Source organism: Stenella coeruleoalba (assembly GCF_951394435.1).
Source record: "Stenella coeruleoalba genome assembly, chromosome: 2".
Classification (NCBI taxonomy): domain Eukaryota; kingdom Metazoa; phylum Chordata; class Mammalia; order Artiodactyla; family Delphinidae; genus Stenella; species Stenella coeruleoalba.
Window position 1 is genome coordinate 112,597,731 of NC_137147.1, and position 22,178 is coordinate 112,619,908.

Below are 22,178 nucleotides of genomic sequence, written 5' to 3' on the forward strand. Positions count from 1 at the left end.
TGAAAAGAGCAAAGTTGTAAGACCTAAACTCCTCAATTTCAAAACTTATTACAAAGCTACAGTAATTGAGACAGTATGGTACTTGGCATAAAGACAGACATATAAATCGATGGAATAGACTTGAGAGTCCAGAAATCAACCCTTACATTTATGTTCAATTGCTTTTCAATAAAGTTGCCAAGATGATTCACTGGGAATATAATAGTCTTTTCAACAGTGGTGCTGAGACAAGTAGATATTCACATGCAAAAGAATGAAGTTGAACCCCCTACCACACACCATATACAAAAATTAACTCAAAATGGATCCAAGACCTAAATGTAAGGATTAAAACTATTAACCTCTTAGAACAAAACATAGGTGCAAACCTCTGTAGCCTTGGATTAGTTAATGGTTTCTTAGATATGACACCAAAAGCATGAGCAACAAGGGAAAAAATATATGCTTTGAACTTCATCAGAATGGAAAACTCTTGTGCTCCAAAAGGGCACTGTTAAAAAGGTGAAAAGATAACCCACAGAATGGGAGAAAATATTTGCAAATCATATCTGCTAAGGGAGTTATTCCAGGATATATAAAGAACGTTTACAACTCAATAACAAGATAACCCAATTGAAAAATAAGCAAATGATTTGAATAGATATTTTTCCAAAGATGTACAAATGGCCGATAATAACATGAAAAGAGGCTCAACATCATTAGCCATTAGGGAAATGCAAAAGCATATTGAAATATCACTTCACACCCACTAGGATGGCTAGAATCAAAAAGTTGGACAACAGCAAGTGTTGGTAAGGATGTGGAGAAATTGGAGCCTTCATATATTGCTGGTGGAGGGTAAAATGGTGCAGGCACTTTGGAAAACAGGCATTTCGTCAAAACATTAAACATAGACTTACCACGTGACCCACCAACTCCACTTCTAGTGATATACTCAAGAGAATTAAAACATATGTCTTTGAAAAAACTTGTACATTAAAGTTCATAGCAGGATTATTCATAATAGCTAAAAAGTGGAAACAATGCAAATGTCCATCAACTGAAAAGTGGATTTTTAAAAATATGGTATATCCACACAATGGAATATTATTGAACCATAAAAAGGAATGAAGAACTGATATGTCGGACTACATGGATGAACCTTGAAAACATTATGCTACATGAAAGAAGCCAGACATGAAAATCACGTTTTATGATTCCATTTATATGCTTTATCCAGAATAGGCAGATCCCTAGTAACAGAAAGCAGTTTAGTGGTTGATGGGGGCTGAGGTGAGAGAAGTGTGGGGAGTGACTACTAATGGGTGTGGATTTTTTTTCTGGGTTTTTTTTGTGTGTGTGTGGGAGGATAATGAAAATGTTCAGGAATTACATAGGGTGATAGTTGTACAATTTTTTGAAATATACTAAAACCCATTGAATTATACAATTTTAAAAAGTGAATTTTATTGTATGTATATTAGATCTCAAAAAAAATTCTAAAAAGAACCCCAAACTTACATGGACGCTGCCCAGTTTGAACAGATGTGTACACCCGACCTTGCATGGGGCCCTGTTGATGAATTGCAGAGATTCTCAGAGGAGGGACCGGGGCTGGCTCAGTGGTGTTGAAGGTCTGGCCACTCAACACAGTGACTAGTTACCAACTGGTGTGGATATACTTTACATTTGAACAATGAACATACTGGTACATATCCACCAATTGTTAGTCCTTAGCTGTGCCTGAATCCTGTGACTTCCACTCAGGGCTCCTCTGTTATCCCACTGGGAGCAACAGAAAGCCTATATCCACATGCCTTGAATAGGACCATCATAACACCAAGAAGTCTGAGCTCTGCATACTTAGAATCCCCAAGTCTGTGGATCAGGAGCTGATAAAAATCAGCATTTCAATCAATATTTTTGAGTAGGGTCTCACAGAGAAGAGTGTCTAGTTCTACTGAATCGTATTATAATACAATATAAAAGCCTCTCTCTCTCCTTCTTTCTCTTTTTCTCTCTCTAAGGGTCATTTGCACTCTCCAGTAAGCCTCTGTTGTCTGTCCCAATGCCATCTTCCTCATCTGAGTTCAGACTTCCATGAGCCAATCCAAGGTGTCAGAGGTACAATCTTGGAGGTGAACTCGCCCAGTTCAGCTACTCATCAATCCCATACCCACAGCAGCTTTTTATGATGTGGCCACTGTGTCCCTCCCAGAGAAATATCTATATAGCTCAACACATGGGAAATGAAATTTACATGGGAGAAGGGAAAACGTCTACATGTTATTTATTCAGTGATATTCTGTCTCATTGCAAAAAGTTTTAGAGGTGGTTTGCAAAACTATACGCAGGCAGTGCGACAAGATGAATGAAAGGAATGATAATATCTGGAAATAGGGGGAATAAGTATAAGGAAATAAAATAAAACTAGTGGCAAGATTAGACTGTTAAGTGCCTGATGATGGAAGAAGCTTGCAGATTTGGCTCCAGGCATCCTAATGGCCAAAGCACAGAGGTAAATATTTTAGGTTACAGGCTGCTGTTCAGAGGAAGAATAACTTTTGCAAATGTTGTGGTCTAACGGAAGCTTCTCCCATAGCACCACATAAAGAGCAGCGTGTGGGGTGCAGAATTACACTCACCAGCAACCTGAAAATAGATCCAATGGTGCACCTCTTAGGAATGTTGGTTAAAATATCCCTTTGATGCAAGTCAGTGGCTTCATGCCCAAACCCACTTCACAAAGTGGGTGGGTGGAGGAGAGACGCTTTTAGAAGCACCCATGGAGCCTGGTCTTACCGTGGGGAGACCCAGCATTGCCTGGAAAAGGGGAGCCTTTGGGGAACTCCGTTGCTGAGGATTGATGGAATTTCCTTCTCCATCCCAGTACATCACACTGGGGCCTTGCAGGTCAGCTTTCACAGCCAGCAGCACACATCCCATCCCACCCCCACCTCCCACTAAGACTTTTCTTCTCAGGCTTATTGGAACTTGATCATGTGAGGCCAGAAATCATTGAAATCCAGAACAAATCTCATTTGACATTTTTATCTTGACTCTTCTTGGGGCCTTAATTAGCATGATTGCAGCACGAGAGATTGCTCCCATGGAATCTGTCTTACTCTTGGTTGGCATAATGGCTATTGAAGTTTCTCTAGTTTGTGTTTCTGGTCATCTAGGAAAGACTCTGATTAAAAGTGATTAAACCCCTTAATACGGTATAATAAGGGGTGGTTGGCAATGAGTTTATGGATTAAAAAAATGCATCAGAATGTGAACTCATATAATTGTACTAAGCTCACTCCTAAGACTCCAGTATGGGTTGTTTGCCAGCCTGGCTCCCTGGCCATGGCACACAGCACCACTGCGTAGGCATCCGCTCCCAGCGTGGCCACCACCCCACAGCTCATGCAGCCAAGGCGTCCTTGACCCCCTTGCCGACAGCCAGGGCACACACATCGCAGCAGGCAGCCATGTTGTTCTCAGTCCTATTAATGGTCCATGGCTTTGGGGAGCATCAGAATATATTATGGCTGAAGACAGAATTTTAGTTGGCATTAAGGATCCTGATTTCTCCAGTTCCTGAAGTACAGCGGGTGGTGAGGTCCTCTACTGGTATAGAACACATTGTAACAGTGGTTTCCATCATGGATGACTCTGCCCCAGGGGACATTTGAGAATGTCTGGAGACATTTTTGGTTGTCCCAATGGGATGGAGGGTGCTACTGGCATCTAGTGAGGAGAGGAATGCTAAACATCCTACAGTACACAGGACAGCTGCCCACAATCTAGAATTATTTGGCCCCAAATGTCAGTAAGGTAGAGACTAAGAAATCCTGTACTCTTTCAAGGCAGACTCTGACAGACTCTTATTTAAAGTTCATAATGGCCTGGTGAGGGAGAAGGTATAAAATTTTATTTCTATTTTATAGATTGAAAAACTGAAGCTTAGAGAGGTCATGAGCCTTCCCTGTCTCTCAGGGTCAGCCATCTGCTTGATTGTCCAGTTCTCATTCTGCCGCCACTGGTACAAATTGCATGGGATGACATGGACTTTGGGGTCCACAAGTGTTCAGAAGAGGTGCAGGTTTTATCTAAGTGCTTATGGCACATCTCTGGAGAAACCATGACCCCAGGTGTCTTACGAAGGAAAAGTACCCCAATTTCATATCTTTCCCCTAGGTCTCAAAGCACACATCTCCATCAAAAGTACTAGATGTTAAGATAATGGTAAGACTTGATCACATTTGATACTTGGGGAGGAGTAAGGTCTTTACAGTGGGTGAAAACATGGTGATTCGTACAGTCTGATTCCAGTTCACGTTCAAATGCTTTGGGAGCCCTGGTGGTTACATAAAGTGTGACATGACCTGTTGTGACAATAGGGAAAGGTGGCGTTTTTGGAATTAAGAACACATGGCCTGCTAAAATGCAGTCATATAAAAACCTCATGCACCCCTCAACTCTCTGTGTCTGTCTGAGTGTATATTTGCAGATGGAATACCTTCCAGAGCCTGTTGATTTAGTGGAATAATAAAGCTGAGAAGGGTCACCCAGGATGATAAGAATATAACTGTACTCACACTCATTGCCTGGGAGTTTTGAAGGATTTGTAGGATTAAGAGATTCTATAACTGAGTTCAAACCCAATGTCTCATCATTTCACTGCCTTGTCTCTCTTCCTACGGCATCTATGGCTTCATCATTGCACATTGCCTATGGGTCACATTTGGAATTAGAATCTAATTCATTCTGCTTGTGGCCAGGCACCGCCCTGTGCATTTCACATACATATCTGTAACCCCCCAGGCCTCCAAGGGAAGTAAAATTATCCTTATTATACAGTGGAAAGCCTGAGCTCAGGGGGTGACATCACTTGTGTGTGTACCCACACCTGGTTGCTGGCAGAACAAGAGGTGAAACTTAGGATTTGCTTATTCCCTTTACCACACTGCAACAATCAGGGCAATTACACCTTTCTCTTTGCTCCTCAAGCAAGAAAGATAGTCTCATCCTCATTAGAAGAGGAAACAGGGCCCCTAAGGCGTTGAATTAGTTGACTATGGTGAGAGTCCAGAGCCTAAAAATCATATCTCCTGACTCCTAAGCCAGCTGGTGTGCTTGGGGGATGATAGGAACAGGGAGATCCCCAAAGAATTCATCAATGCACAAAGTTTCTGCAATAAATTGACCTAACTTAGTCTCAGTTCTTCTACTGATCTTGTCATATCTAAAGCAGCTCTACTCTGAGTGGAGTAGACGACAGAGCTTTGAGCTGAGAATTACCCTGTGTGCTGTAGTGCATTGCTTGAGGAGCATTGCTTAAGGACAAGTGTCTTGCTTCTGGTCTGATGAAATAAAGTCAAGAGTGTAAGGTTCCTAATTCCGATTCCAAGTGTTGCTACACTTCCTTTAAAGGCTGCAGGATGCTCTTCTGGGCTTGTTCTGAAAACATCACCAGCTCTCCCACACCTACTCCTTTTCAGGTGCTCTGCAGTGTTGCCAATGGTCCTGTGATCAGTCACGCTGGAGAGCCCTGGGGCTGCCTAGACCCCACCTCCTCTCCCACCTCCCACATTTAATGAGATGCGAAATGCCTGATTTGCATAAGATACCTTTGCATTTCTCTGGCATCCATCTCCTTGATTCTCCTTTCATGATCCCAGCCCTAATTGACCACTGTCACCCTTTAACCCAGGGGTCTGCACGCTATAACATGTGGGCCTGGTCTAGCCCACCACCTGCTTTTTTGGGCAGCTCAGGAACTAAGAATCATTTTATTTTCAAATGGTAGGAAAATATCAAAAGAACTATCATCTTTTGTAACACGTGAAAATGATATGAAATTCAAATTTCAGTGTCCATAAATAAAGTTTATGGGAACACAGCCACACTCATTCATTACCTACTGTCCGTGGCAGCTTTTACGTGATGCTGGCAGAGTTGCGTAGTTGCAACAGAGACCGTATGGCCTGGAAAGCCAGAAATACTTACTATCTGGCCCTTGACAGAAAAAGCTTGCAGGCCCCTGCCCTACCTCTCCACTCATCCCCTCTGTCACATTTATCCGAACTCATCCATTGCTCAAGCTCCTGAGTTCCTTCAACATCTGCCCCAAGCTAATCTCCATTTATTTCCCAATAGGACCTCCTCGCACTCCTCAGACGTATCTTATACCTCCCCACTAAGACCATCACTCAAGTAGTTCTTTCTGCCGGAAATAACTTTTCCTTCCCATCTTCTCAGCAATCTTCTCTCTCTCATAGATGTAGAGAACAAACTTATGGTTACCAAGGGGGGAAGGAGGGGTGGGATGAATTGGGAGATTGGGATTGACATATATACACTACTATGTATAAAATAGATAACCAAGGAGAACCTACTGTATAGCACAGGGAACTCTACTCAATGCTCTGTGGTGACCTAAATGGCAAGGATATCTAAAAAATGGTGGTTATATGTATACCTATAACTGATTCACTTTGCTGCACAGCAGAAACTGACACAACTTTGTAAAGCAAATATACTCCAATAAAAATTAATTTAAAAAAAAAAGAAAAAAAAAGAAATCTTCTCTCTCCTTCCAGCCTCACAGCAAATGCAATCTGCTCTGAGGAGGTCGTCTCCCACTCTAGTTAATTCCTCGGAAGGCCCTAATGCTCTTCCGGTCCTGCTTTTAAGGCATGAGGTCGTTTCTGTTACACCTGGCTGTTTCAGCCAAGGTCCCTAAGGGTGGAGGTGCCCCACAGCTGTCACCTAGAGTTGCTAAGTGCGGGCTGAGTGTGTCTGCCTGAGCAGGGGCTCCCTGTCCCTGGGACTGCTTTTCCAGGTGTGTAACTCCTGTAAATTTATAAGACTTTTGTTCTCCCAAGCCTATGTGACATTGTTTTGAAAGTGGGAAACAGGATTCAACATTTAGAAATTGATTTTTAACATTAAGTAGAAAGATCATGGTCATTCACTGATACGTCATTGAATCTAAATCTCATATCCATGTATCCACCTATACCATATCTATTGATCCCTCATCAGTCTTTGTTTATCTATCTGTCTGTGTTCAGCTATCTGTCCATCAATTTCTAAATTCTTTCCACAGTGCAGCCCAAGTACCGTCCCTTGATTGGGGGTGTCACAATTTTATAAGATTACCCACAAAAAGGGCCCAACACTGCTTTCCTAATGTCCCCTGCTGAGCTGGCTCCCCATTTCTCCCTTATTCCTGCTGTGTTCCGGCCAAATTGTACTGTGCTTCTCTGGAAAAAAAAAAAAATAACCCTGTTTTTAGTTTCCTAGGGCTGCTCTAACAAAGTACGACAAACTTGCCATATTAGAACAAAAGAAATTTATTGTCTCACATTTCTGGAGGCCAGAAATCCAAGAGCAAGTTGTCGGCAGGGCCATGCTCCCTCTGAAAGCACTAAGAAAATATCTGTTGTGTGTGTATCTCCTAGACTCTGGTATTTTGCTAGCAATCTTGGGCATTCCTTGTAGATGCATCACCTGAGTCTCTGCCTTCGGGTTCACGTGGCATTCTTAGTGTGTGTGTGTGTGTGTGTGTGTGTGTGTGTGTGTGTGTGTGTGTATCTGTGTGTCCAAATTTCCCATTATAAGGACAGTCATATTAGATTAGAGCCTACCCTAGTAACCTCATCTTTTTTTTTTATTGAAGTACAATTGATTGACAGTGTTAATGATTTCATCTTAACTTGATCATCTGCAAAGATAACGTTTCCAAATAAGGTCACATTCTGAAGTAGCGGAGTTATCTTTTGCAGGGGCACAAATCAACCCATAACAATCCCCCACTTGCTATACTTCACCCATGCTTCTCCCACCATTTGCAATGCCCCCCACGCATTTCTGCCTAGTGACCATCTTTCCCACCCCCTCTCCTCCTCTCGCATGGGATTGCTCCCCCACTGAACTCCCACAGCTCTGGGTGGGTACCTTTCTCTCAACACTTGCTAGAGTAGATCCCACATTATAATAATTTATTTTAGGATCCTAGTTGACTGTACACTTCTTTTTCTTTCTTTGCTCGTGGAAAATTGCTACTCAGATATTTGGAAAAATTATTGCTAGGTAAGCTTAGAAAGGTCTAACCTTCACGTACATGGCACTGGATTTTAAGTTTCTCTAGGGTAGTCACTGGGTTTTACTCACCTTGGTATTCCCCTTCCCACCTCTGAACATAGTGCCCGTGAGCACAGGAGGCCCCTCGATACGTGTTGGCAATTTGGAGATTTGGAGCACAATGAAAGCAGGTATTTGAATCTGCATTTGCCGGTGTCTGTCATTGCAAAGTGCTGATGCTTTCTGACCTGTATAGCATCTATCTACTACTCTTAATGTGGTTCCTAGCTAGACCATGACACCGCCACTGCCCAAAATGAATGAGTCTTTGTGTGTGTGTGTCTCTGTGTGTATGATGCTTCCCTCTAGTTAAAGAGAGCAAACCCCAAGAAAGGTTAAGAACCATTGCTCTATAGAGACACATGGTGGGACCCTTCTTGTCTGTCTTCTTTTCATCTTTCCCTTCACCATTATTTTCAATACCTTCATCATTATCACTAATCATAGGAATTCCAAGTCAGAAAAGCAACTCATAGGTTTATATTCTTTAATTGTTAGGGCTATAAATTTAGAATGTGCCTGCTACTTGATCCTATTAGCCATACCCTACTCTAAGATAATCTGCTTAAAATTTATACCACTCAGGGATTTGGACTTTATTGATTACATTTCCTGCTAGATTCAGGCCTTTGCCTTTTGCTCATTGGAGCCTAAACAAAATGGCTATGACCCTGAGGAAAGTCAGGCACCCTGGGATAGCAGATAGACTTGAGGACTTGGGTTCTGGGAGAGCCACATGATCAAGAAGGAGGCATTGATGTTAAGATAATTTTTTTTCTCTTTCCTTACCTAACAGAGTTATTGTAAGGTTAACATAACCATTTAAAGTTTTGGAAGAAGAAATGCTTTGTAAAGGCCAAGATACTATAGTAGAACGTCAAAATAATGTGGCATATTGTTATACAGATTCACACACACACACACACACACACACACGCACACACACGAGTCATACCACACGGTTCTAAAAAATAAGTTTTCTATTCTCTAAAATGCTAGTCCATCAGGTGAGAAATAGAGGGAGCTGTTGGAAGTGCTTCCTGATTTGGTTTCAGTATAGCAGAGGGGTTAATATAGCACAATTCAATATAGCACAAGAGCTGGAATGAGAAAGCCTAGATTCAAGATGGCGCTGCATCTTATTCACAGGGCAACTTGGCATGAGTTACTGAACATCTTCACTCCTTTTTTTTCTTCATCCACAAACTAGGGACCATAACAGTTCTCCCCTCATAGGGATGCTGTGAATGTTAGATGAGGAAGTCCATGCACAATACTTCACTCATTGTCTGGGCATGTGTAAATGCTTATAAATACTAGTCGCTAGGTTTTTTTAAAAAATGATCTTACTGAGAAATGAAAAAAATATATCCATGAATAGTTTCACTGTTGTATATTATATTTAAAACAGTTCCAGATAACAGGAGAAGAAATATCACACAGAAAGTCGCAATTAACTGCCAAATGACTTATACAGACAGTGAGATTTGAGCTGGTTATTGAAGAATTCATGGGAATTGGATGGGGAAAATAAGTTAGAAGATAAACACTCAGGACAGCACAATACCATGGAAGTGAGGACAGAAACTAAAAACTGTAAGATATGGTCAACTTAGAGTTTATCTAATCAGAGATTGTGAATAGGGGAGGGGTGGGTGACAAGGGCAGAATATCTGGCTGAAAACAGGGTGTGGCAAGACCAGGATGGCAGCCTAAGCCATCTGGGGTTCATACAAAGGCACTTTCAATCTGTGTTGGCCCTTGAACACGGTGGTGGATTGGTGAACATGATGTTTTAGTGACATAATTTGACAATGGTGTGTCAGAAACCTTAACCTAGGGACTGGAATCAGAGGAATATATTACAAAGCCCCAAAACAGTGGCCTTAAAATTGAAATGGGGGTTGAGGAAACCTAAACCAGTACTTGTTAATCATCTGTTTCATGTGCCAGACTTTGACCTGATGCTTTTTTTTTTTTTTAAATCACAACAGCACCTGCGAGATAGATAATGGTATTTCCAATTTACAGAAAGGGAAATCAAGGCTCTGAGAATTTAGGTAATTTACTTAAGGTTTTAAAGTCACACATACCTGGTAGGTAGTAGAACAGGAATTTGATAGCCAGTCAATCTGTCTCCAGATCTTTCTGCCATGCTTTGCTGCAGTAGGGAATCTAGTAGAAGCATGTGTACATGAGATACTGTAAAACAAATATTGAAACCTGATGTTTGATTAGATATGGGAAATTAGAAAGACACTGGCAAGAAATTAGGATGGTTCCAATAGTTTGTGCCTAGGTGATTATAAGCATGGTAGAGATTTTAAAGAATTGGCCTATCAGGAAGGGAAATTGTTTGGGATGGGGATTATAGAAATGTTGGGTTTGTGGTTATGATGCACAATAATGGAAATGCCAAGTAGCCAGTTGGCATCATGAGAATGGAATTTAGAAGAAAGTTTTTGGCTGGAGTTAAAGGGTTAGACGTCACACCCCGGATGTGGACATTAATGATGGATTGTACAAGGAGAGAGAGAGAGAGAGAGAGAGAGAGAGAGAGAAGATGGCTAGAACAGCATTCCTACACTTTAATCACCTGAGGATTCTGTTAAAATACAGGTTTTGATTCACTAGGTTTGGAGTAAGAGCTTGAGAGTCCTCATTTCTAGCAAGCTATCAGTTGCTGGTCCAAGAAACACTCTGAGTAACCAAGGGTGAAAAGACTGATCCTTGAGAAACCACCATAGGTACAGGTGGAGGAAAAGAAGCCAACAGAAAGAACAGGAGTGGAAAGGTAGAAAGATGACACAGTATTATAAGTGCCATGGGGGATGTGGGATGGTTGAGATACCACACTCTGTGGAATGACCAAGGTGAAGAGGAATGGAGAAAATCTAGTTATGGAGTAACCATTGGTGACCTTCAAGAGGTCAGTTTCTGTGGAGGGAATAGAACTTGGTTTATGGGAAGTTAAGCATTAACGATCTGTGAGATAGTGGAGTTACAGTTGGAATTGGGTCATGCAAAATGTTGGTACCCAAAGGAACTAAGGAAATGGGATGATAGTAGACGGTATGTAAAGTGGAGGACATTGCTCCATCATTTACTAGGTGAGAGACTAGGAATGTGGGCACACATGGATTTGGTACATGAGCACATACCAAAAGATAGAGATGACCATATGTAGATTTCTGCAGAAAGGGGAATAGAACAGGATTTATGGAAGATGCTGGAGAGATAGGAAATAATTGAGGAAAGAAGTTGGAGATAGGATTGAAGGCACCAGTTAAAGAAAAAAAGAAAATACATTTTTCTCTCATACAGAAATAAAGAAAAGTAATCAGGCTGTGGTCAAGATGGTGCAGTGGGTTCATGCTTTAGTGCACCTCGTCTGCTCCAAACACATCGCAGTGACAGAAAAATATGAGAACACATAGCTGGGCCTAAGACCCAGCTATGTGGGCCTAAGAGCAAGATAAGTAACCTGATGAGTCAGAAATAGTACAGAAACAAAAGGTTGATGAGCAGAGGTACATTCATTCTCAGGCTGGGCTCCAAGTCTGGAGGCAAAAAGTAAGGACAGAAATTTAGCTCTCAAGGGTCCTGCACAACTATATGTGGTCCAGATTGTCAAGGGATCAGGGCTAGAGTCACTGCTTGAAGCCATGGGTTGGGGAAAGGCTTCCACACTGATGAAAAGAGTCTGAAAAAATAGTGTTGCCAATCCCTATCTGAGAGTACAGCTAATAGGAATCTCTGAACCTAAGGAGGTAGGGGAGAGAGGTAAAGATGTAACCATGAGATGATGAACTGACTTAAGCCACTCACCTAGTTGAAGACGGTTCTGCTATATCCCATTGCAAATCAGTATGGAAGGGAGAAACTATTCAACATGAGGAATAATAAAGTTATATTATTACCTCATACCAGTCACAAAGTAAGTTATAAATTCTGGTTGAAATTTAGAAGTAGAACTTTTTGTTTTCAGCAGCTTTTTATTTTAAAATGTTATCACCCTTTAGGAGCCCCAGGCCATCATTATAGGATGGGTTTGGAATTGAAGTTCTAAGAGCCTTGGTGGAGGCAGCAATAACAACAACAACACCAAAAGCATTAGACAATGATGACTGAGCACAAAAGGAAAAGAGGGAAAAAAAACCTTCCTACTCAAAATGAACTACAATCCAACATTATGAACCATGTAGAAAAAAAAAACAGTTAACAATAAAGATGTTTGTTATCCTGACTTTTACTCAACGATGATCTGGATATTCTACCCAATGCAATAAGACAAGAAAAGAAATATAAGAATTGTGGAAAGACATACGACCATCTTTTTGTGAATGATATGATCATCCTACATAGAATATCAAAAGGTATTTGTAAAGCTAGAACAAGTTAGAGAGCTCAGCAACGTTACTAATACAAGATCAGTAAACACAAATTAATATATTCCCGAAACACAGTTAGAAAAATTTAACTGAAAACAAATCACACTTACAATAGCAAAAATGAAATAAAACAAAAAAAGGCACAAAAATATAAATTCTACAAAGGATATGCAATATCTTCTAGAAAATACAAGACACTATTAAGAGTATAAAAGAAGAATGAGAAAATGGAGCATATATCTTATTCATAAATAGGAAGAACCAATATAATGAAGATGTTGATTATCCCCCAAGTTTATAAATTAAATACACTCCCAATAAAAATCCCAGCAGGGTTTTTGAAGACACTTGCTTGATAAGCTTATTCTATAATTTATATGAGAAAATGAAAGACAAAGAATAGCCAAGGTATTTTTTTAAAAGAAGGTTGAGGAGATTTGCTCTCATAGACAAAGACAAAAAGACTTATTATAAAGTTCTACTAATTAAGATGGGGAGACAAATAGGCCAAAGTATAATAATATGTTTTTAGCACTCAGAAAACATACATGTGTATGTATGTAGATATATAGATAAACAAACAAACAGAAAGATGTGTGGCTATGTGTGTATTTTTGATGTGTCATTGCAAATCAGTATGAAAGGGAGAATTTATTCAATAAAACCACATGAGGAAAAATAATCTCATACCAGCCACACAATAAATTATAAATTGTGGGTGAAATTTAAAAGTAGAACTTTTTGCTTTAGATAAGGTTTTTGTTTTAAAATACTTTTAGATATACAGAAACATTGCAACAGGAATGCAGAGAATTCTCTTATACTTCTCACTCAGTTTTCTCTATTGTAATCATCCTAAATCACCATGACACCTTTGTCACAACTAAGAAGCCAGCTTTGGCACGTTATTGTTAACTAAACTCAATACTTCTTTCTGATTTCACCAGTTTTTCCTCAAATGTCCGTTTTCTGTTTCACAATACCACATTACATTTAGTAATCATGGTTCTTTAACCTCATCTGATCTGTGACAGTTTCTCAGACTTTCCTTGTCCTTGATTACCTTGACAGTTTTGAGGTCAGATTTTATGCAGAATGCCTCCCAATTTAGTCTTGTTGGCTGGGGTCATGAGTTTTGGGGAGGAAGACCACAGAGATGTGTGCTGCCCTCATCACATTATATCATGCTTATCACATGGCATCACTGAATATGCTAGCCCTGATCGCCTGGCTGAGACCAGGATTCTCCACTGTAAAGTTATGTTTTCCCCTTGCCATACTCTTTGGAAGTAAGCTGATAAACACAGCACACAAGGTGGGGAGTTAAGCTCCATTTCCTTGAGTGAGGAGATGCTACATAAATTTTTGGAATTCTTCTCTAAGAGAGATTGTTAAATATAGTACTTTTAGAGGAAAAGAGTATATCCTTTGACATTGAGGGAGGAGAATCTTAAGATACATATTATAAATAACATAAAGGGAAAGATTAATGCATTTGTCTACATTAATTTTTAAAAATCTTTAATTTTACCATATACAAAGGTAAAAGATAAACCATAGACTGAAAGAACATAATTCCAACGCATACAGCCAACAAAGAATTTACATGCAGAATAAATAACAAATTCCCACAAATAAAAAAGACCAACTTATATACAATGTATGTATGTATGTATAGATATATATAGTATGTGTATGTATTGTATATTACATATTATTATATAATATTATTATATAGGTAATATATATCCACACATACACACATAATATATATAATGCACACACACATATAACACACACACAACACAATGAAGAAAGTATAGGAAGAGACACTTCACAGAACAGGAAACTCCAGTTGAGATGATGTGAACCTCAGCAGTAATCAGGGAAATGCACCTTAAAGCTACAAGAAGATAACATCTATCACACATCAGATAATATCATATGTGGAGATACAGGGTAAGACGTTCATCCATTTAGTGATCGTAGAAATATGAGTTGGTCCCATCAGTTTGGGGAAACGTTTAGCAATACAGTGAAGGATTTCTACACACTAAATTATAAGGATATCCTCTAAAGCCATTCTTCTGAAATATTTTTTTGTGCATAGAAATCACCTGAAGAACTTGTTAAAATGAAGATGTTGATTCACTGAGGTCTAAGAGTCTCCATTTCTACCAAAATCCTAGCTGATGCTGATGCTGGTCTACATGCCCATAGTTTGAGTAACAAGCCTCTAGAGGTCAGCAAACAGTGGCCTGTGGGCCAAGGCCCAGATCTGGTTCCTGTCTGTTTTTATCATTGAAGTTTTATCGGAACACATTTGTTTGTTTCTGTGTTGTCTATGGCTGCTTTCAGACTACAATGACAGAATTTAGTAGCAGCAACAGAGACCGTATGATTTGTATAAAGCCTAAAATAGTATTTATTATCTGGGCCTTCACAGGAAAAGTTTGCCAGCTGCTGCTCTAGAGAAACTCTCCCACATGCACGTAAAGAGACTTGTGTAATAATATTTATTGCAACTTTTTTTGGAGTAATGACAGAATGGAAATAAGTGTCAGTTAGTAGAACAGACAAATAATTTGTAGTATAGTCACATGATAGACTACATCAGTTACAAGTTACAGAACTACAAGTCTTAATGTGGATAAATCTAGAAAAAACATCCCTTGTTTTAAAATTTAAACTTAGCCAATTTTCTTACAGATATATACCTCTGCAGGCAAATTATTAAAAGATGCCTGGAAATGACCCTCATCTATTTCAGGGCAGTGATTACCTCTGGTGAGGGATTAGGTTAGGGACAGAATCATGGATGCATTCACATGGGCTCACAACCATAGGTGTCATGTATTATTTCTCTCAAAAATTTGGAAAGAAGATATCAAAATGTAATAAATTGTTAATACTGGGTGGTAGGTACACAGTTTTGATAATCTCTACGCTTTCTTATTTCAGATATTTCAAACATTGGAAAAGAATCAAAAGAATCAAAAAGGGGAAAATATGCTGAATATAAAGACAAGTATTTTGAAGTGCAGGGAGGGAGTGAACATAGAGAAAAGTTATTCATACCTGAGGCTCTCTCTCCTCTCAATTAAGCAAGAGATATTCTGGTATTACAAATTGTCCCTTATATAGTTAATTTTGAGAATGGTAAACAGGTTTTACCAGGTGACTAATTTTACTCCATGGCTTGTGAAGTATTTTGATTCTAAGAGGTCACTTCATCCAGGTCCTGGAGTAGAAGGAATTTCCCTTTCTCTGGAACTAATATTTCACTCCTTTGATCCAAGCTCAGCTTATTGTTGGGACAATAGTGATGCCAAGAGCGAAGCCCCCAAGCACATTCCTCCTCCTTTTGAGTGCGAGCCTTGCAGTATTCCTCAGGGAAGAGTCAGGAGAACCTTCAAGATTCCTTCAGGGAAGAGCCTTTGGCTTTTGTCTGAGAATCTCGGTGTTCCATGCCCTTTTATTTCGCTTAGGTGTGGATGCCCTCCCACTGTGACTTCTCCTGGCATGATTCCCCGAGCTAACTCACATTTGGGTTACATTCAGCAGCAGCCTCCTCCCTGAGAGCATCTGCGCACAGCTGGAAGCCAGCTTTGCACATGGGCCAGGGCAGTCTCATCATTGATTTTCCCAGCAGTATTGAGGCAACTTTACAGGAAAAGGTGCTGCGTACTGAAGCTGGGGATCTCAGTTCAGCACTCTTAGCCATAAAATATACAAGAGGGACGTTTCAGTTCCAAGTACATTTGCATATCCTATAGAAGCCTTTGTAGCATGTTTGTTGTTGGAAGGATATGGGAATACTTTGAGTCAAATCATACCCCATGAAATTTAACAGCTGTATTGAAAAGTCCTGCTAGCTGGCACTTGGTAACCTTTGGTCAAGTGCCTTCCATGTGTCAAGGAAAGCGGAAGTGCAGCCCGCTGATGATACAAATACCCAAAATACCATCTTCTCACCCAACAGTAGCATTATAAGTGGTCTCTAGCATGCTTTCTTCTTGGGAACCTGATTTCTGAACACAATGCCCTCTTACCCATACAGTTCAATTCCTGAACTATCTCCTCTTTCTGAGATAGGTTTATCCCTCTGATGGACGTTTCCAGCCACTATGTATCATTTTTAACCATAACCAGAGGGAGCATAAGTTAGGTCATTATAGGGATAATCAGTGAGGCTTGTTGAGAGGGCATTCCCTGGTCTTTAATGCACAGCCCATAACCTAGTGCTGGCTTTATGTTTATTGTAAAGTTTTCAACTCAAATGCTAAGACAAACCATGCAGGGATTGTAAATAAGTGAAGGGACCAGGTGGAGGATAATAGGGAGTGGTGTGGCATATGGCGAATTAGAGAACACATGCCCTCTCTAAATGGAGTGGCCACCACTTTGCTCTAGCTGATTATCATTGTGCAGAAATGCTGGCCCAACATTGACAGAACTCTTGGATTTTTAAGGGAAGCTAGAAATAGGGATATTTTAAATGTGAAATCTTCCAACTTTTAGATGTTGGCAACTAATTCAAAAATTTTTTAAAAATCACGCTAAAATGAGACACAACCCAGAGCCACAGATGGCCCATTGGTTAGGTTTGCAACCTCAGAATAACAGAGGAAATGATCTGAGAGCTTTAAGTTAGATCATTTGTGGCCAGCAAGTCTAAGCATTTGGGTCTCACCCACGTGGCTCAGTGCCACAATCTTTTTACTGAATCTGATGGCAGGAAAGAACTTAGATTGAGAGCAACAATAACCACATCAGGAGGCAAAGGTACAGAACCACGTAACAATAGTCATAACCCGGGATCACTGGGGCTCTTTGATGACCTTCTTCCCATGACCTTAGAGAGGTCACCACACAGGCAGCAAACGAAGCAAGCGACATTTATGAGGGACATTTTCCTTACCATAATGTACCTTTTCCTGTCACTTCTTGCTCACATAGTGACCCAAGGGGAGAGTGCTGGGGAGAGAGCAATTCTGGGCTCCGTACTTGGCCTCCCAGGAGGATTCTCAGATTCTACACTCTTGCTCTAGGTGTGACTATGTTCTGAACAATTGCTCTTCTCTACAAATTCATGATTATCTCTCTTTCATCAGGTTTACTTTTCATCCTTCTTAAGCTGAACTCCCAGAAGTAACATCAAAATGAAGGGGTCAATGTCTAGATAGAGTTTGGGGTTCTTTACTTGGTAGGTCCTAATACACACCAAGTGGTAGGTGTGGCTGGCTAACACTTGCAGAAAATGAGGCAGCGTGGGAAAGGGTTGAGCTGGGCATCTACTGGAGGAGGGCAGTGGCGGGGCATGGGGGGCACTCGGCTCCCTGGTAGGGAAGCTGTTAGTGAGGAAGGAACACTCTAGCCCTCCAGCCAGGCCTTGCAGAAGGAGCCGGAGGTAAAGCCCTGCTTCCCCTGGAGAATGTCCCCATCACTGTGGCCTTGACCCCCATTTCTGCCTCCTTTTCCATACATTGATTTTCAACAAATGGAAGCCATATTGCAAAGCAGTTAATTATAAGGAGTTTAAGGTTATGAAAAACTTGGTTCAATGTTCAATATCAGACTCTGCCACAAAGTGTACTTGGTTGTTTTTTTTTAAATATATATTACTGAGCCTTAGTTTTCCCACATGTAAAATAGAGTTAATAATATCAACTTTTAAAAGATATTGGAGGGATTTCCCTGGTGGTCCAGTGGTTAGGACTCTGCGCTTCCACTGCCAGGGCCTGGGTTCAATCCCTGATCGGGGAACTAAGATCCCGCAAGCTGCGTGGTGCAGCCAATAAAATAAAATAAAATAAAATGGAGACAATTAACTGTAAGCAGTGCCTGGCACCATCACTAACTTATATAGGTCTTTGGATTCCAGGGTGATCAGTGATGCATTGGATGGTAGGGCTGTTATAGCTGGGCATTGCTTGAGTCTCCCTTCTTTAGCCCATGCCTGCCCACAGCACGCTTCAAGACATTTCACATCTTCTCACCCCTTGGGGAATGGTATAGAGGGTGTGGCTAGAATGCCCCCTGACTGGGGTGGGTACAATGCAGGCTCCCCACCCTGACATCTATCCTGTGGACCCCTCCTGCTCTCACTCTCTCTGGACAAGGATCTCAATTGCTCTGTGCCTCTGATTCCCTATGATTAAGCCACCCATGACCTCAGTGCCAGGACTCCTGTGTATATCAACCTCCTCTTTCTCACAGCCAATGCTATGTAAATGCTAAGCGTTTCTGTGATGTAGCAACTTTAAGAGGATGAATGAATACATTTGATGAGGGAATGTTGGGAAATAATCCAATAGGGCTCCATTTGGTATTGGGCCTTTTATCAAGGCCGTAACCCAAACCCACTTTATGGGGTTAGGGAATAAAATTACCATGTCAGATAACAAAAAGGAAGAAGCAGGGACAGAAAGGCAGGCCTTGAGAATCCAAAGTCAAATGAGTGTTTAGACAAAAGATGCAAAGGAAGTTCTCACTGGTGAGTGCTGGAAAGCTGGTAGCGCTAGACTTCCAAGGCCAGAGCAAGAGAGTGGGGCTGGGATGAAACCCCAGAGAGGGTGAGATGATTAGGATTTACAAGATTGTCAGAAAAACAGAAAGGTGTGAAGGTCTAGGCCATCCTTTGTGTTGCATGGCCATAGAAGGCAGCCCTTCTCTTGATGCAGTGAATATTAAAGAACTTGCCCTTGAAGATTTAACCGGCTTTTGGCCCAATGGGATTGGCTCCGAAAGCTTTCATCCAATTCTCTGGGTGCCTAGCACCCCCTAGCCTCTTCCTTCACAGCTTCCCTCCCTTCCCAAAACGATCCCAGAGTCTCTGGCTTGCTTCTTAGGAAACATACACCTAGACAGTCCCTGAAGACCAGGCTCTGTTCTGAATTACAGAGGGCCTACGAGTAGCTTTGTGCTGGATGACTCTGGGGACAGCTGTTGACAGATGGAGGAAAAGGTTAGACGTGAGGGTCCATGGGCCACTGGGGGGCGAGGCTTTCTTCAGAAGTATATTTGCTCCTCTTTGGCCTTTCCTCCAGCCATCTCTCCCTTTTGCAGTCCATGTCCATGGTGGTCCCTATCCCCCCTGCCCTCCCCCGAGCGTATGCCTTTTCCTTCCTGCTCCGGGGTTGTTCTGAGTGAAAGGGGGAAGAATGGAGGATTTTGGAGCGGTGCCTCTTATGCTATAAGCCTTCAGCATTTAGAATCTTGGAAAGGCTCCACCTGGGAAAGAGTTCCAGAGAAAACAAACTTCAGACCCAGGCTCGTATGGGAAAAGGCTCATGTTCACGGAGGTGGCTTCAGGGACCTTGTTAGAGGCTTGGCCCCTGCCTTTAATGGATCCGACGTGGAGCCTTCCAGAGCCCACGATGCTGCATGGCCTTCAAGGGGGATTTCACTCACAAGCTATGATACCTCTTTCATAGGACTTAGAGTTGTCAGGTCTCTAGGGAACCACCAGCTTTTGTCGTTCTGTTTATGCCCTAACTGAGGCAAGAACGATTTCAAGGGGCCAAACACCCCATCTCCTCTCGTCTTCATTCCCCCTTGTCATGTTGTTCCCTCTTGGAGAGTAGCTGAATTTCTTTTCTAGGAGAGAAGGGGCCAAAAATGTATTTTCAAGACCTGTGGGATCATCAGCTCAGTTCATAGGAATCATCCTTCCAGCCCCAGAAATGGCATTGACAAAAGCAGTGATCGGCACAAGTTCAGGATTCCCCCAGGCCAAGAAGAGGGATGGGGGGGGTAAGCATGGTAGGGAAAGGTTAGACAGAGTTTATGGTGATACCCTCATGCAGTTCCTTAATGCCACTGTGTGATACTCAGGGGACCATGTATCTAGATTTTATGCCTAAAATAAAGCAGGTGCCCCTACAGGTAAAGCAGTGTGAGTACAGGAGCTGGGAACACCTGGATTTCTGTTTCTGGCCTTGTGCACTTAAGAAAAGTACTTCCCCATGTCTTTACACATGGGGCTCAATACTGACCATTAATTCCCCCATGTCTGCCTCTTCTGCCAGGGGTCTTTTCAAACATAGACAATCATGGGATACTAAACTTGAAGGACAATAGAGATCATCTAGTCCCATCAACTCACTATATATATGAGGAACCTGAGGTCCAGAGTGGGGAAGTGTCTTACCCAAGGTCACATGGTGAGTTACCTCCTTTGACGTCTTTGTATGCAGTACAGACCCCCTGTCCCCCTCACCAATTTTAATTCTTAAGATCTTAAGACCTCATGAGTTTCTGTAGGTCCCAGAGGACTCAGGGATGACTAGATGCCTAGTATGGGATTGGTACTAAAATCCCTTAGGTGAGGGAAATATTCCAGGCCAGGATACTTCACAGGGCCTAGGTGAGGCATCTGGGAGTAGTGAGAGAGGGACCATTGCCTGGAGAGAAACAATGGAGTCACAGACCCTCTAGGCCAATGGCCTGCCTTCCCTCTGCCTCAGACCCAAGAGAGCCCTTGTCCTGGGTTAGCCTAGTGATGCTAGCACAGAAACATCTCATGTTGAAACCAAGTCTCCCTCTAAACATGACCTCATCAGTGAGGAACTTTCCTCCATCTCCACAATCTAACCCCACTCCCTGCAGAAGGAGGGCACCCAACATCCAAGATGACTCAACTCTGTTTTGATCGTAATATGCCCTCAGAATGAGGAGGGGAAAGTCTCAGTGCTACCAACTCGATCTCTCCCCATCATAGCCTCAACGTCTAGCTGCCGTTACGCTCTTCACATACCTGCACACAGCTCTCCTAAAAAGGTTGGCTTACTCCTATCTTGTCTGCACACGCACGTAAACACCCACGCACTCGTTACAGACATTATTTTATAGACATTATTTTAATCCGGGGTTGACTGAAAAACCTCCTTCTGGAGATTTGATCAGGAACACCCACGTCTCTGGACATCCTAATTCCGTCCATGGCAGGGTGGAGCCAAAGAGGAGCTGAGCTAGCATGGAAGTCCTCCTTGCTTGAGGCTGCCCATGGCTTGATGGCCACCAATGCTACTCCTCCAGGGTGTTCCATCCGCTATGAGACTTGGAATTATGGGAAGGCTGAGAGATCAGCCATCATTGCACTGACTGGGTGAAGTGAGAGGAAAAAGTGAAGGAGAAGGAGTTTATAGTCTTGGAAGTACAGTGCCCCCAACCTGGTGCAATCAAAGGTGGTTCACATTATCCCAGCTCCTAGGGTTAGAAATGGCCCTCAGGTATCCCTTAAGAATGTAAGGTCTGGAGAGCATTTTCCTCCCACCCCTTTGCCCCCCAGGGACCCTAGCGATTATGCCCTGTTCCCACCTCCCTCTCAAGCTCATCATCAGGGCCTCCTCCTACTTAGATGAGGCTGTCCCTCCCCTCCTCTTCCAGGACAATCCAAGGCCAAGCCCCCAAACGTTTTGCTCACGTCCCTTCCTCGGTTCAGTGGAGGCTGCAGCAAAGGTGGAGTGTTTCCAGTTTCTCTGACCATGCTTGGTTTTAAGTTAACCCCCTCCTGCTATCCTTCCCTTTTGCTGAGAATTCATTTGGCTGTTCCCAATATATCTGTATCTGTGTCCCGTATCTCTAGTTCTTCCCCCTACCTTTCAAGCTCCCTCTCTGTTTCCCCTTCTAGTTTTGATCTTCTTTGGGGGTTTTGGTTTTTACTTTATT

At 41.9% G+C, this 22,178-nt stretch overlaps 1 protein-coding gene across 9 annotated transcripts in view; it reads left to right on the forward strand.

Moving 5' to 3' along the window:
* The window catches only part of NTRK3 (neurotrophic receptor tyrosine kinase 3), a gene marked incomplete at its 5' end in the record, with an annotated part of 581,909 nt that overhangs the window by 464,178 nt on the left and 95,553 nt on the right, over positions 1-22,178 (forward strand). Inside the window, one exon of one of the 9 annotated variants that reach the window (XM_079911031.1) lies at positions 20,537-20,671. The exons of the other annotated variants lie outside the window; for them this stretch is intronic. Within the exon in view, the coding sequence (XP_079767157.1) occupies positions 20,537-20,671 (135 nt within the window). The remainder of the gene's footprint in view (positions 1-20,536; positions 20,672-22,178) is intronic. 9 annotated transcript variants of the gene reach the window in all.